Raw genomic sequence first — 16,541 nt, 5'->3', positions numbered from 1 at the left:
ACTGGAGTGGAGAACAGTGGGCTGTAGACACGGCTAATGCCGGGTACTGCCGAGAGCCTTGGTGAGCACGTGGGTCCTTAATTCATGCTTTATGATGCTGCGTGTGTGTCTGTATAGCCTGTGAAGCTGGTTAGGGTGGATGAATGTGTTTTTGTGTTTGTAGAGTCTGCATGTGCATACTGGTATCTGAGGATTGCAACAGAGGGAGAGAGGGAGGCAGGGTTGGGAGAAATTCAAATAATTCTAGAGGTAGGAGGTTTAGGACATTTTTTTACCAAGCTGATACTCAAAGGGGTGTACTCTTATTGGGAGTAATGTCTGTCCTTTGGCTCAGGTACAGTGAAGGCTGCTTTGGAGAGTAAAGGTCTCAGCGGTGGAAACTTCACCCTACTTTCAAGACACACACCTCAGCCCATATCCCAGGTCCCATATTGCTCCACCTCGGAACAATGCTCCCCTCCCCCTCGGCTTGCCCCCTCCGGCACTGCAGTGTTCCCCAACCAGACGCCCATTTGAGACAAACGTTCCTCTCTCCTCACTTCCCACTGGTGGCCAGCATATGGAGGCATCATGGAAAAATACTGCCAGTCTCCTCCCTAAGCATGGGGCTGGGGGTGGGGGGGCCCTTCCTCCCTCCCTCCCTCCTCCACCGAGCTCTAAGAGCCAGAGGTCTTGAGCATCTTTTCTCTAGTCACACCTCATGATAAGAACACATTTTATTAGAATAGTTATACATATCATATAAATATATTTGTTCAACTACTGGCAGGGGGAGGGCAATGGGGGGGAGCTCTTATTGCTGAGGGGGGGACCTGGTGAGCGAGAGAGGGCTGGCAAGTGGGGACACCTGGGACCATTTGTTCCCCCATCCCTCAGAGAAGGCACAAGTACATTATTTCTTTCCATGTGAGGACCCTGGGGGATGGTGGTGGAGAGGGACAGGAGGTAAAGTACAGAAAACCTCAAAAATACAAAAGAAACCTCCAAACTTAATATCTAATGGTATGGAAAAGGCTAGGCTGGGGTATGGAAAGCAGCGGGGGAACAGGAGGAGGAACGAGAGAAGCTCAGAACCGGAAGAGACCTAAAGAAGTCACGATGTCAATGCAGGCCCCAGAGAAAACTCAGGTAAACAAACACAGACCCCGAACAAAAGGGGTGGGGGTGTGCCCCAGGAATTGGCTTTGGGGCATCAGAGAGTGTGAGTGTGTGAGTGTGTGTGGTGGTGGTGGTGGTGCAGTGGTTGGTGTGACTAACAGAAGCAACCGGGGCCAGGAGGGGGTGATTCCATTCCCCCTAGAGAAGGCCTCCTCCATCTTGGTTCCTCCAAAACCGTTTTCAGGGAGTAAATGCAGCCACTGCTTCCAAGAAGGAACTCCTGCCTGGACAGAAGAGCCAGCTGGGAGAGGATGATGTTGGGGAGCCTGGGATGAAACCACATGGGAGCGGTTGTCAGGCAACAGAATATCATGGAGCCGAGGGCGTTGGAAAAGAGGGATGAAACCGAAGTGTATGTCTATGCGTGAGTGTGTGCATGTGTGTAAGTGTGTGTCTGTGTGTGAACTGGGAGTGGGGGGTGGGGTCACTCAAAGGTGAAAGGGTCCTGGGTGCTGAAGAAGAAGTGTCCATCCATGTGGTCCTCCAGGGCATCCTTGTCACTCTCAGCTGGGAAGCGCTCCTTACAAATAGGACACTCCTTCCATGGCGGGGTGGCAGGGCCCCCAGTGCTGGCCTCTGTCAAGGGACCCACAGCAAAGCCACTAGAGAAAGACAGAGGGGAAAGGAGAGGGTCAACATGCTCTGCTGCCTTCTTGGCTTTCGGACCTCAGGGAGAGGGACCCACACACGTGGGCTCCCAGATGACCCTGTTCCTAATGTCCTCTCCAAGCCTCTCACAGTATCCCTCTCCCCACAGCACTGGAAGCCTTAGCCTCCCGGCTCCCCCGAGCCCTCTTTTCTTTAGTCCCTGATGGTTGCTCTGGTACATAGCCCTTCCCCCAACCTCCTGCTCTCCTCCCTCCATCTCCGTCTGCTGCCTAATGAGGCTGAAAATGACTCTGACATCGTCCTTCATCTTCCTGCTCCAGCCTGGAAGGATGACAGCATCACCTCCTCCTTGCCCTGAGCCCATCTCATATCCAAGAGAAGCTGGGGGCTGGATGATAAAACCTCTCTTGCCTCCCTGCCTTCCCCTCTTGACCTGCAGGGGGAAAAGGGAAGGCAGCGGGGGCACAATCTGATACCTGAATTCCCCACCCAAAGGACTGACCAGGGGAGTCAGAGAGGAGTGGCAGCATCTAAGGGGTGATCAGATGGATGCTGGACCCCAGTATTCTCTCTGTCCCTGTCCCTGGGGCCCTTGGTCACCTCCCTTCAACCCCTGACAGAGCCTAGGCACTTACCTGGTGGTTGCGGAAGGGGTAGGGGCAGGAGAGAGGGGATGCAGGGCAATTTGGGCTCCGCGGAAGATGGTGCTATAACAACACAGAAGTCAGCTAAAGGCAGGGCCTCTGAGTGCACATGTGCATTGACAGGATGGGGGAGGACTGCCTGAAGGCAGCAATGATTTGGGGCGGTGGGTCACTCTCTGTGTCAACACAACTGCATCTCCTTTTCTTAGCTGGGGCCAAGAAGGGGGAGGGGTGGAAGGGCATGAGGATGGTTCACCTGGATGCCCTCTCCACCGGCATCCTCCCTGCTGTCTGCCCCCTTGAGCACTCACCTGGCCATGTCATAGAAGGCACTGCCCAGTTCCGGAAGTAGCAGGTTGGCCTCCTCACCCCCACTTTGCACAGCTGCCATCAGGACCGACTTCTCATCTTCAGCCTCCTGGGCACCAAAGGGATAGTGCTGAGTCTTGGGGTAGTGTCCCAAGACGGGGGGAGCAGAGTGCTGGGACAGGTAAGGGAAGAGCAGACTAGGCCGAGGTTGTTAACAGAGGGCTGTAGTAAGAGTGGGGCATGAGAAGCATGTTTTTTTTGTTTGTTAATTTATTTGGCTGTAGTGGGTCTTAATCATGGCATGTGGGATGTAGTTCCCTGACCAGGGATGAAATGTGGGCACTGGGAGCGAGCAATCTTAGCCACTGGACTGCCAGGGAAGTCCCAGGAGAAGCATTTGGATGGGGGCTGGTGCACAGGAAGAGAACGGGTATGTGAAGAGGGGGTGGCAGCAGTGAGCTATTGGGTCAGACTGGGTTTTGGGGTGGTGTCTACTGGGTGGCCTTAAAGACAGCCTGGGCCTGCCTCTTCTCCAAAGAAAGCAGGAAGCTAAAGCTGCTCTGGAGGCTGGGCCACTTGGGACTGGGCCTACCCCTTGTCCCCGCCCCTGTTCGGTCTCTCCTCTCTGCTTACCGAGTCTGAGCTACTGTCCTCAGCTGGTCCTGAGAGTTGGGGAGCGATGGGGGCTGGCTGGCTGATGACCACCAGGGGTGAAGCCTCTCGTGGCCCCGGGGCAGGGGAGGAGCCCGCGTCTCCACTCTCGCACAGCCCATAGGGTGGGAGCCTCATGTCTTCTGGAGACTCGTCCTCCTCTGAGTCTGTCAGAGCCGCTGGGCAGCCTGCAGGCGAGGGAGCAGGCAGAGAAGAAAGAGGGTTGCATCAGCTCTGGCTTCTCTGAAGGAGAAATACAGTTAATAAATTGGGGACCAGAGTCTGGGAAGGAAGAAGGCAAAATACAGAGGGCAGAGGCTGCTCCCAGGGAGGCACATGGTGTTTTCCCAACACGGGGGCGGGGAGAGCTGGGTGGGGGGGGGGTCACAAGACTGCGGGTGTACAGACTCAGCCCCACGGCGGCCTCCTCGTCTTCTGTGGCAGGGTCCTCACTCCACTTCTCATCGGCCACCTTCTCCAGGCGGGCCTCCAGCTTTCTCATGTACTCCAGCAGTTCCTGGAAGAGGGGAGAAGTGTGAGAGGCTGAGAAGGTATGAACCAGGCAGCTCCACAGAGCCTTCCCCTGGTCCAGGGTGATCTCTGAGCTCCTCAGATTTTGATGCCTTCATCAAAGGGTGGGAGGATTTAAGGCCGATTCCCACCCCCCACGCCCACCCTCTTCCCCCAGCAACCCTCCTCTGTCCTGCCGGGTGGGCTTCTAAGAGGAGCCATGGTCCCGTTTTTAGCCTCTGGGCCCTTCTTACTGATGTCCATCTCTAAGCCGAGAGATGACAAGAAGTCACCAAGCTCCGAGCCCTCGGGTCCTCCACTCAGGCATCCAGGGGCTGGGTTCTGGGCTCTCACCTGCTTCTCCTCCTGCAGTTGCTCCTTTTCTTTCTGGAGCACACGCAGCGCTGAGCGCAGCTCTGTCAGCTCCCGCTTGCTCTCTGACAGCTGCACCTGGGGGGAAAGGGCCAGATGGAATCTGGAGACTAGAATGTGCCTCCTAGAACCTGGACACCACAACGTGGAAACACGACTCTTCATGCCTTCGCTCCTCGCTTGCCCCGACACACGGGAGGCCTGACTCTCCTCCTCTGAGTGCCCCATCTCAACCGCAGGAGACTCACCTGAGTCCTCGCCTCCACCTCCCAAGTGGGGACTGGGAGGACTGCCTCTGGACTGGGGTGTAGAGGCCTTGGTCAGAGAAGGGCCACCCTAGAATTCTCCTGAGTCATCCCCACTGGGCCCAGAATGTGTGCCGAGAGCAGAAAGGCACATGGCAGGCTTCCGACCAATGAGGGAGGGGAGGCCTGCAAGTGGAATGCTGCCCACCAGGGAAGTGAGTGCTCGGCACTTCTGAGCCCACAGCCAAGGCAGAGGGAAGGGGCACTGATGCCCCGGGAGGCCGGGTGCCTCACCAGGCTAGAGTCCTTTTCCCGGGCCAGCTCAGTCTTGAAAACTTGGCTCTGAGTCTTCTCCTCCTGCACTGCCTTTTCGAGTCGAAGTATCTCTGCACTCAGCTTCAAGATCTTGTCCTTCTCCGCCTGGAGGTGCCAGAGAGGCAAACGGAGGGTAAGGGTAAGCGATGCCCTGGTAACAGCTCCACTCCTCACTGTGTCTCTTCTTTATTGGACTGAATGTTTTGGAGCCATTTAGAGACATCTTCCCTTCTTGCCTTCCTCATTCCCCAAAAGAAGGAAGGGCTCTGACAGCAAGGCGCCTTGCTGAGTAGGAATGGGTATTGTGCAGGGCTGGGGCCTAGGTTGAAACATGTATCTGAATCAAGATGTCAACAAAGGCAGGTGCTATGAAGATCAGGAACTGACACTCCTTGCAAGGAGGGGCCATACCAGGACAGTGAAATACCTCCCTCATGGGCCCTCCCCACCCCGAAGTCCATGAAGGTTCTCACCCTTGTTTCTCTCCCCCCAGGGGATCTGACCACACTGAGGTGGGGGCGGTAGTGACCAGGAGCCTGCAGATCCCCCATCCCACTACCTCCACACTCTGCAGCAGCCCTGCCCGCTCCTTGCTCCACTGGCTTTTTTCCTCCTTCAAGTGCAGACTGAGCTCGGCCAGCCTGCCGTTGACTCCGGCCACCTCCAGACGGCTGCGGTGCAGCTCGGCTATGGTGCGGTCCCGGGCTCCCGCTGCGCTGGCCAACTCCTCCCCAAGAAGGGCAGCTTTCTGCTGGCTCGAGGCTGCAAGCTCCTGGGCCCCTCGAAGCTGCTCCTTCAGGGGCTCCAGCTCAGCCTCGGGAGAAAGGAGGAGATGGAATCAGGGCTCCCAGGAGTCATCTGTTGAGCCAGGAAGACAACTGGGTTCCTTCCTCTCCCCCGTGGCATCAGGATCTCAGGACTGGGTTCTTTAGTCTTGAGCCATGCCTTTCCCCCAATTTGTTTACAACCTTCCCTGGAACGTTCGCTACTTCCTGTTGCCCAGGGGCTTCACTCACCACCCGCTGCTGGGCCTGGCCAAGGGTGTCCTTCATCTGGGCCACCTTGTCCTTCAGTCGCTGGGCCTGAGCACTCTGCTCCTCCTGCCGGCCCTTGGCCTCCTGCAGCTCCAAATTCAAGCGGCGGTTCTCCTGCTGTGCCATCTGGAGCTCAGCCTGGTGGAGGTGGAGAGGAGGTAAGGAAAGGGAATATATATTTGGGGTGACCGGGCAGATGGACCTCTGTGATGAGAAAAGCCAAGGTTCCACTCCTTAGATTTAACACAAACTCAAGCCTTCACCCCTGGCCAGCCCTTCCTGGGTTCGCAGCACAAAACAACTCAATCCTGAATGTCCCATCTCCAGTGGCACAGCCTGGGGTTGTCTTATGTGAATCTAGGCATCCCATAGCCTCATGTCTGCTCCCCTTTTAGACCGAAACTCAACTTGGATGTCATGTAGGCTCTCACACTCGCCATATTCTTCCTCCCACTCCACCCCCATGCATGCCACTCTTGTTTCTGTCCATGGTACTACTTCCCAAGTCATTGAGACTGGACACTTTGGTGCCATGTGTGGTTCTGTTCTCTTCCTAGCGGCCCATAGGAAGGATGCTTCTCTATCCTTCACCTTGCTCACAGCCATTTTCCCTTTTCTGCTGTCACCATGACCATGACCACATTAGCTCAGGCTCTGCTCATTTGGATCACTGAATAATCTCACAAGGCAATCAGATTCATAGTCTTTTTTCTAGCCATGCCATGCAGCTTGTAGGATCTTAGTTTCCTGATCAGGGACTGAACCCAAGCCCTCAGCGATGAAAGTGCATACTCCTAACCACTGGACTGCCTAGGAATTCCCAGATTAATAGTCTCTAAGAACATTCTTTAAGTACAACATATCCTCTACTTAAAATATCATCAATGCCTCTCACTGCTTATAGAATAAAGACTAAATTCAAGAACCTCTCCAATTTGACGTAGGTCTTACTTCAAACTCTTTACCCACACATTCAACTGCCCTGTGTATTCTCAACTCTAAGCCTTTGCTCATGTCTTCCTCTGTTCCTAGAATGGCCTCCCTCTCATCTCTGTCCATTCAAATTTTACCTACTCTTCACTGCTGAGCAAGTGGTTTTCAGACCATCTCCCACGGAAGCCTAGGGTTCTGATGAAGCCATTTGGAAGTTTAAATATTTGATTTCAGTTTCTTCCAAATTATGAAAAATTATGTTGGAAAACAATGCATAGACTCACATGTTAGCACACTGGAGATCCCCAAGCACTGACATGTGCTTCCAGGTTAATTCATTTTTGTGAAAACCTCTGAATAAAGTTTCAACTGTATTTTCTATTGACCTGAAGAGTGAACTGAGATTGCAAGGTAGAAGCTTAAAAATGATCACTTGTACTGGTCTGTATGTGAGACTCAAGGTGTACTCAATACTGTATAACCACACACGATACATAAACAGGTTAGCTGCTGAGGCCAACAAAACAGTCATCCACAACCTCCAATTTCAAAGTTTGGTATCCACCAAAATTATCTAATTGCTTTCATCATTTAATAAGGAAATGTTATACACCTGAATTTACAGACGTAAGTTTACAGTAAAACAACAGATGGACAACTGAGAAGGCAAACCAGCTTGGACCCCTTACCTCGCTTTCCTCCTTGTCTGTCTGCACTTCCTTCAGCTGCCCAAGCAGCTTCTCTTGTTCCCGAGTCAGGGCCTTCACCGTGTCTCTAACCCTGTGAGTGGTGGACACAATGTCAGGTGACTCATCAGTTTCCAGAGAAGGAACAAAGACTTAGACTTTGTCATTAGCCCTGCTGCTGGGGCTTGTCTAGCCCAAAGCTCCACCTCTCTGGGACACCCAAATTCCCAACACAAAATAATCCAGGTATAAGCCCCAAGTATCCGAGATTGCTGGCTTTAGAGCACAGTCTAGGAATAGACATTTATTCCTTCCTCTCTGTGTATCACTTTGAGGGAAGCTCTGTAGATGACTTCCTAGTTGTTTGCACTCAATTGAGACTGGAATCCACTTTTTTGTAGACAGGGGCCAGTCATCATTAATGATAAACTTTTGACTTAGGTCAGAAGTCAACAGGTGCTTTCTGTAAAGGGCCTGAGAGTAAGTATTTTAGGTTCTACAGGCTGTGTGGACTCTGTGGCAACCTCTCAACTCTGCCACGGGAGTGTGGATAAAAGTCAGACACTATGTAAATGAATGAGCCTGGCTGTCTCAATAAAATTTTACTTATGAAAACCGAAATCTGAATTTCATCCGATTTTTACATGTCACATAATATAACTCTTCTTTTGTTAGTCAACCATTAAAAATTGTCAAAACCATTCTTGGTTTTGTGGGCTATACAAAACCACGTGGTAGGCTGGATTTGGCATGTGGACCACAGTTTGCTGACCCCTGGTCTAGACAGTCCCTGATCTTTTCCAGATGCTTGGTTTGATCCCAACGTTTCTATTCCATGATTTAGAATCTAGACATTTAGTATCTCCCTGGGGCAAGACTAACACATCCTAGACTGAAGAGGCCTTAGGGACCAACTCACTTTTTACTCTGGGTCTTGGATAGCATGCTGCTTTTCTCCAAAGAGTTTTTAAAAAGATATTAAATCTACCAGCACTGAATGAAAGAAACTTAATTATGCCATTTGATGAAAGAAGTGTTTCTCCCGGTGAAAATCTGAAGGAGAGGCAAGGGAGGTGGCCAATATTTGTGCTATCTGGTAGAGAGAATAGTTGTCTAGCAGAAGATAGAAATTTATTCTATGTGGCTCCAGAGGTCTAAACCAGGACCAATCAGGAAAGCTATAGGAGAGTAAATATGACACAAGAGATAAAACAAATGACAGCTTTGTGATAAAGAGGCCACCTTCTGAGGCAGTGATCTTCCCTCACATACCCTCTTAAATACATTACCTTTCTCCCAATGCTAAGATTCTGATTTGTACCTGTTTTCAGGGCAAAGATCCCATAACATTTCGGGATCACCAGTTCTAACATTTCCTAATTCTGAGAACAGAGTCTAATCTTACGCTTTGCTGAAGTAAAATCTGAAATCCATCCTCTCTTATCTTGCCTGGAACATTCTATCCATTCCGTTCTTCCAAATCCTGCACTCCTAGCTCCTGCTTCACCTTTGCTGCACAATAAATACTAATGATTATTTCCAAAGGTAAGGAATACAGAATAGGTTAGGAAAGATGGAACAGAGCTTGACAGACAGGGATATCCTTAGGAATTGGAATACCCTGAGTGGGGCTGAGAAGGGAAGGAGAAACCGGCAGGCAGGTCTTGCCTGCTTGACACAGGAGGCTGAGGTTCGAGGGTCACGGGAAGCGAAGGGAAGTGATGGGGGTGGAAGGGGTCCCCTCACCTGTCCAGCTCCACCTCCTTCATCAGCACTTTCTCACTGATGGTCTGGATGTCATCTTCCAGCTCCAGGATGCGGGCCACATGGTCTCCCTGTTGTCGGCTCAGGATGTCCCTCTCTTCTGTGAGCTCCCCGTGGGACCGGGAAAGCCCCTGGAATTAAGGTTCCCCAAGAAGAAGAGAGAAGCTGAGACTCACCTTGCAATGCGTGGACTAAAGGCTTAGAAGGAGAATTCCTAAGTTTGACTATCTACCCTTCTACCCGGTCACCTTCCTTGAAGAAGAAACTGTAAGGGAACATCCCCTTCCAGTGAAGATGGCCACCTCCACCCTATCTCAGCACTCCTCTGACTCAGAGAACTGAGTCTCACTACCAGTTTGGGACAAGTCTCCCATCACAGCCAGTTTACTACTATTTCTGACCCCTTCAGCCTGTATCTTTAATGCCAGAACCATCTTAAGAGCCCACTAACATCTCCCTTTAACTGTCTTCATTTTACAGGGTTTAGATTTTGGACCCCGGATGGGCAGCCAGGCCCTTCCCCCCACCGGACCAACTCTCACCTTATACTGTTCTGCCAGCTCCGCATGCTCCTGCCTGGCCGCGGCCAGAGCCTTCTCAAGCTCCTGCACTTGGCTCTTCAGCTCTGTCACCTGCCCCTCCAGCTGTAGCTTCAGCTGCATCAGGTCATTCCTCTCTTGCTGGCTCTCATCCAGCTGGTTCTACGGGGGACAGGATGAGAAGCTGGGTTCTGCCTGTGAAGTGCCCATTCCAAGGTCCTGTCCCCACCACTCTGCAGATGGTGTCAGGGTGGGGAAATTACATCAGTACAGGCTATAAAGGGAGAGTTGGGGAGGCCTGGTGTGCTACCAAATCCTGCCCATCGCCCATCACACACGGGCTCCCCGAACTCTTAACTGCCCACTCCTCTTCTCTTTCCTCCCTGAGGCCTTGCCCCTTCTTTGCCCACCAATAGCAGGAACTCCTGACCTGGCAGAAGTCTTTCTCAATCCACACAGACAAAAGGGATGGCTCCCCTAATTTTACCCCATTTATTCTGGAGTCAGACAGATGTGGGTTTAAATCTCCAGTACGTTTTTTTTTTTCACTAGCTAGGTGACTCTTAACAAAGTACTTAATTTCTCTGAGTCTCTCTCCTAATCTGTCATGTGATCCCCTAGCCTGGATTGTTGGAACGTTTAAATGAGAAAAATGAATGTAAAAACAGAAACTGGGTAGGAGTTCACCCACCACTGACTTATGTAAGATATGAGCATCTTCTTCCCATCCTTCTGGTGATTCCGTAAGTTTAGACGGTTCCAGAGGGCAGGAGTTTGTGTAAATCACAAACTACTCATTCCCACCTTCTGAGCCTTCCTCAGGCCTGATCTCTTGTCGGGGGCATGGACGTCCTCCCCACCAGGCCCTATCTTTCCCCTTCCTTCAGGAAGTCTTCCTTGCTAACATCTGCCTCCTCTCCCTAATCCTTCTCTATTTGGTCCAATAGAAAAATAATACAAGTTAAATATAACTATAAATATATATAAATATATTTAAGTTAAATATAACTTAAAATTTTCTAGTAGATGCTTAAGGAAAATAATAAGAAACAGGTGGAATTCATTCATCTAATCCAGTTGATCAAAATGTTACCATTTCAACATGGGATTGATATAAACCATTATTGAGATCTTTTACATTCTTTTTTTAATATAGGTCTTCAAAAACCAGTGTGTATTTTATCCATACAGAACATCTCAGTTTAGGCCAGTCACAATTCAAGTGCTGATGGGCCACATATGGGTAGCTGTTCCACCGGTCTGGGGCCCTACCGATCTGCTCTCCCTCCTCACTCATCCTGGAAGTGGGTCTCATCCTTCCCTTCCTCGGAATGTTCCTTCCCCAAGGGGCCTCCCTCCATCCTCTGCATCTTCCTCTAGAGCCCAGGGAAGGATGCAGCCCCAGGAGAAGGAGGTTCAAAAAGTTCTTAGGAAATACTGAGTGATGCTGGCCTGTGGGTGGTCTGCTCTCCTATCCTACGTGTGTGTGACTGTTGGACTGAGACTTTCCTGTAGGCAAGGCTTTGTGTACCCCCAATGAGGTCTGCAGCTGAGGCTACAGCCAGGGCAGGGTGAAGCAGGAGGGGGCACCCTCGCCCAGAACAGCCCTGCTGCTCTGCTCTCACCTGCAGCACAGTTGCCTTGGGAACAACCAGCAGGATGTCAGAGCCACCATCGGTCTCCTCCAGGGTCACCAGTTCATCCATGGGCCGTGGCTCTCGGAACTGGAAAGGGGGGCTCTGCCCACACACCCGGCCCTGGCGGTTCACATAGCGAAACTGGTAGAGCTGGGCTCCGGGTTTGGGCAGGTAGCTGGCTGTGGGGAAAAGTACAGACCCCGGACCCCAATATGATGCCAGGCCCTCAGGCACTCAGCAGACCCTCTTCCCCTTGGTGTGTCTTATTATCCACTGTCTTTGGCTCCAGTCTCTTGCTCCCTGTTCTATAGACTGTTTTCTCTCCTCTTGTCTCCCACAGGCTATTTCTGATCCCTGGGATACTCTTTCCTTCCTTTCTGCCTAGCCCTCTTTCCTCTTCTGCCCAAACCTACCCTCCTTAATAACAACAACAACAACAATGCTGTTGTTGTTTAGTAGATAAGTCATATCTGACTCTTCTGCGACCCCATGAACCATAGTCTGCCAGGTTCCTCTCTCCATGGGATATCCCAAGCAACAGTACTGGAGTGGCTTGCTGTTTCCTCCTCTAGCGGATATTCCCGACGCAGGGATTGAACCCAGATCTCCTCCATTGGCAGGTGATTCTTTACCACTGAACCACTAGGGAAACCCAGTAACAATGCTAGTTATCATTTTTTTGAGTACCCACTATGTGCCAGGAACTGTATTAACAGCTTTATCTGTATCATTTTAAATCTTCATATTGTTCCTGTAAGCCAGACATCCCCTTTTACTGTTAAAATAACAGACACAGAAAGGGTAAGTAATTTGCCCAAGGTCAAACAGCTTATAAGTATTAGAGCTGAGATCTACTTTCAGAACCTTTCAGAACCGAATTAGCATCTTCTTGTTAATATATGAAGCCACTTTTCCCTCTTCCCTACCTCCTAATTCCACAGGAGGAGTTCCCTCCTTTTTTCTTAGGAGGCAGGGCTATTGGCCCTTTACTGTTCCTTTCATGTCTGAACCCCTCATGCTGTGAAAATCCCATGATTCTATCAATATATCTGGTGAGCCCATTACCCACTTCCAAACTCCATCCCTTTGAGCCCTCCCTCCCGATTTCCCCTCTTCCCTGTACCTTGGAACTGGACGCTGGCATGGATGGGAGAACCATCAGTAACACTTTCAGGCACCAAAGACCACACAAATGTGTGGTAATCCCGGACAGAGGCAGCCTCCACCTGTCAGAGCCCACAGTGGGAGAGGGATGTGGTGAGGTACCTCCCAGGTTCAGATGGTGCAAAGGGCTGAGGGGCTGAGCGGGGGGCGGGCAGGATGGTGTGGCTGTGGCAAGGATGCTGAGAGACAGGGAAAGTGGAGGGATGCTGGTGTGTCAAGAGAGAGCAAGGTTAAGATAGGGAGGAGGTGGGCTTTGCTTACACAGATGGCCTTTGCCATTTCTGACATCCTTTTCCCTTCTTCCTTATCATTATGAGGTTGAGGATCCAGAAACCAAGTCGTTCCCCTTATTCCACACCACTCATGGCCCATAAACCTGAGCCCGAAGGGGACCCAGGGATACCTTGAAGATGCCAATCCAGTCGCTGGCACTGGGAACGGTGCCCGGCGGGAGTGTGTAGTGACATTCCACCTTGGTGTTGGGAATGTAGGTTCGGGCTACATTCAGAAAGTTGACTCCACCCCGGGATGGTGCCCGGCTTAGTGATGACTCTTCCATTTCTGGTCTCGAGCTATCTGCCCTCCTGTGAAACAAAGATTTAATATCCTAAAAATCTCTCCCCTCTACCTCTCTGCCCCACAACTCTGTCCCTACCCACCCACAGCCCCTGCCCCTGTAGATGAAGGTGGATCTGGTTTCCAACCCCTGTGAGTTACAGGACTCTTTAAAGGGGTCTTTACAAGGATGTATCCTGCCTGAGGACAATCTTTGGATTAAACCTTCTGGCTAACTCTGTTATCTTAAAATGTAAATTATGGGAGTAGGTCTGGTGAGGTCTTTACAACCTCCAGACATTCTTTGGATTCATTGGAGAGTATAATAACTCCATTGCTAACACTAGCAAAGGGGGTACTCTTTTGCCCCCTTCTGATGCCTATGTCAGAAGCTTTCTCTATCTCCTTTATACTTTAATAAAACTTTATTACACACACACACACAAAATAAAGGTATAAATCTTTGCTTCTAGGGCATAGGTCTGGCCTTTGCTGTTGCTGTTGGTACACATCTTGTCTCACACTGCACCCTCTGAGTCATAGACTTTTCCTAGAATTAAGATCTAATTTCTGCTCCCTTTTCACAGCCCCACTGACCAAGCCTCAGTACCCCAGACTCTGCTTCCTTCAGTTAGTCCTTCCTTTTCCATCTCTTAATAGCCTTGAATATTCCAAATTCTTCAGCCTCCATCTCCTCACCCCATCCCTCACATCTTCTGGCTCTTAGATTCAACTTCCAGCTGAGGCATGGGGGCCCCCTCATCCTCAGCAGGTCTCCTTGCTCACTCCAGCTGTATCCAGAAATGACTTGTGACACCTGAAAACAGCAACCATCTCTTAAAGTAACAATCAGTCTTTGGAGCTGGAATGTGGCTGACCAATCCTGAAGCCCATGAACTCTCACCCTCTCTTCCCATCTCTTGGCTGTCTTATGCCATAAATAATAATAATAATAATAGCTTGTACTCTCATCCAAGAGACAAAGGGAAAGGAAGGAAATACAGGTTCTCTCCCTCAATTATTACTCCAGAAAGTAAAGAATTCTGGAGGCGGCTGCTTCAAGGGTGAGGTGGAACACTCAGCAGGAACGCGGTGCTGTGGGGAGATGGAATGTGGGGGCCTGGAGCCAGAAAAGCCCCACCCCAAGTAGGGACAGCCTGGAAGTATGGGGCCTTGGGACGGGGAGATGTGCACATAATGTTGTGAGGAGGAGAAACAGTTCAAAAAGAAACTCACATTCTTCTCTTCAGGTCTTGAGCAGGGCTCGAAACCTACTGGTTTGACTGTTAACCCATCTCCAGTTTTCCCCTTCCCCCTCATTTTCTCTGTTCCCCTTAGCCTCAATTCTAAATGTCTGAACCCTTCCATCTGCTTGGACTGGTAGTTGGAGGCATGCTATAGGATGGGATTAAGAAGAAAAGGTGTTCTAAGTTGGGTGAGGAGAGTTCACTGGAAAATCTGAGGGTAGAGTGAGGAAAGGTAACAATAATCAAGAGAATTCTGCCGCAGAGGACTGTGAGATGGTCCTTGTCAACTCTCATCTCCAGCCCACTGAACTTAGTCCTGTGTCAACCACAATAATGGGCGTCCAACCAACCACAGCCACTAGTCATGTGCACGCCCTCAAACATCACAAACCCACACCAGGCTTAAGTCAGGTGGGCAGGGACTTTAAAAGGGGACAGAAACTCAGTAGAGAAAGGAAGGTGGGCCAGCTCTATAAAAAGGAGCTACTTCTCCCTCCAAACTTGAGACTTAATTGACAACAAGAGGTGTCTCTTTATTTTCATCTCTGAAAAATCCCTAGTCTGGAAACTAGTGGAAACTAGTCTGTTTTTTCCCCTTCAATACAATTCTGGCTTTCTTAAAAGGGGCTGAATTGTTCTCAAAGACATTGTCCTGGGCACCCAGGACAATATTCCCCACAAAATTCATAACAGTTGGAAATACCCCCCAGGTTTGAAAGAGAGTTATGGGCACCCAAGGTGTGTACGTGTAGCCCGATTCAGGTGTTTGCATGGGGGGGGGGGGGTCCCCATCCCCCCACCACGCTGTAGGGCTCTAGAGTTCTTTGACATTCTACATCTTGGAAGGGTTCCCTCCCCACGGATCCAGAGTAGTGAAGGCCTTTGGATTGATCGGGGGGAACGGCGTAGGGGGTAAGGGGAAAGAGAAGGTTTGTGGGTCCAAGTCTTGCTGGGCCGAGAACGAGCAGATTTAAGCCTCCCTCGAGTTCCCTTAAGCGTATCAAGCTTTATAGAGAAGGATTGAGAGGGAGGCAAGAACCGTCAGAGGGAACCCCCGTGATCAGGCCCCCCATGAGATCAAGAACTCCCGAAACAGTGGGGATGGCTTCTCCAGTACGGAAAGTGTTAACGCTCAAACGCTCCTGCTCCCCCTTCTACGATTCCCTTAGATGATCCTTTCACAGATTGGAAAGTGGGGTGACCCCCCATAAGATCGCCCCCAAATTAGGCCAAGTTTTCTTACCCCACAGACGGATCAGCTGTTCCCTCACCTTTCACCAACAACAAAAACAGCACTCGGACTCCGAGTGGGAGGGAGATGGGTGGGCGCGAGGGCTTCTGGGGTTTGTGGTTCCCCTGCGCAGTTTTCCCTACTGAAGCAGCGCAGAACCGGGACTACATATCCCAGGAGGCTAGGCGTAAGAAGGGCGGAGTAGAGGGCGGCTGTGGTGGCTGCCTTAGCGCTGCATCCTGGGAGGCGTAGTTCTAACTTCCACTGCAGCCAACGAGGGTGTGGCCACCAAAGGACTTCAAGGCCCAAGATGCCTTGGGAGGGGGCAGGCTATATTAGTGGCGACTGCTAGTTGGTAACGTGCGTGTTTAGGGGGTGGGGAGGAGTTACGGCTCTAACGCTCCTGGTATAATACTTTAGAGCCGGCAGAAGCATTCGGGTATACCCTCTTGTTTACTTTTATTTCCTCTCTCATTTACCTTTAACACAACATGTGAGATAGGAAGTTTTGTTATCAACTCTCTATAGATGAAGAAGCCAAAGCCCAGAATAGTTACGAAACCGGTCTAAAGTATCAAAGCTATGAGATGGTAGGATTGCACGGCTCCGAGTGTCCTTGCTATTACATCACGGCAACCCTACCATTTATCGGATAGGAAACTATTATCTGTGGCAGTAGTTTCTCTGCTTAAATATCAGGGACAGGCCCTGCAAAAACTATGTGTTGGGCACCGCTGACGATTCCCGCCCCCCCCCCCCCCCCCCCGGCCCCAACTTTAAGGTCTCAGTGCCAGGGGTCTGCCAATACAATCCTGGCCTGGCATCCCTGGAATGGCCTCTAGGTCCAGGAGGATCCATTGTCTGACGTGGTGGTTGGGGGAGAAGGGGGAAAGATGAAGTTCACGTTGGAAAGGACACCTGGCATAGTTCAGGACGGG

At 50.8% G+C, this 16,541-nt stretch overlaps 1 protein-coding gene across 1 annotated transcript; it reads right to left on the bottom strand.

Moving 5' to 3' along the window:
* Positions 1 to 701: 701 nt before the first annotated feature.
* CALCOCO1 (calcium binding and coiled-coil domain 1) lies at positions 702 to 15,714 on the bottom strand. Its single transcript, XM_065934272.1, has 15 exons — positions 15,616 to 15,714; positions 12,974 to 13,154; positions 12,530 to 12,632; positions 11,395 to 11,585; positions 9,773 to 9,931; positions 9,213 to 9,361; positions 7,470 to 7,560; positions 5,830 to 5,985; positions 5,373 to 5,627; positions 4,793 to 4,918; positions 4,236 to 4,331; positions 3,780 to 3,888; positions 3,354 to 3,559; positions 2,723 to 2,829; positions 702 to 1,760 (listed from the first exon to the last, which is right to left on the bottom strand). Exons 2-15 carry the CDS (start codon positions 13,127 to 13,129, stop codon positions 1,583 to 1,585), a joined length of 2,082 nt encoding a protein of 693 aa, XP_065790344.1. The 5' UTR covers positions 13,130 to 13,154; positions 15,616 to 15,714; the 3' UTR covers positions 702 to 1,582.
* Positions 15,715 to 16,541: the final 827 nt, after the last annotated feature.

This window comes from Muntiacus reevesi, chromosome 4 (assembly GCF_963930625.1).
Source record: "Muntiacus reevesi chromosome 4, mMunRee1.1, whole genome shotgun sequence".
Classification (NCBI taxonomy): Eukaryota; Metazoa; Chordata; class Mammalia; order Artiodactyla; family Cervidae; genus Muntiacus; species Muntiacus reevesi.
This window is presented reverse-complemented; position numbering and strand designations above follow the sequence as displayed.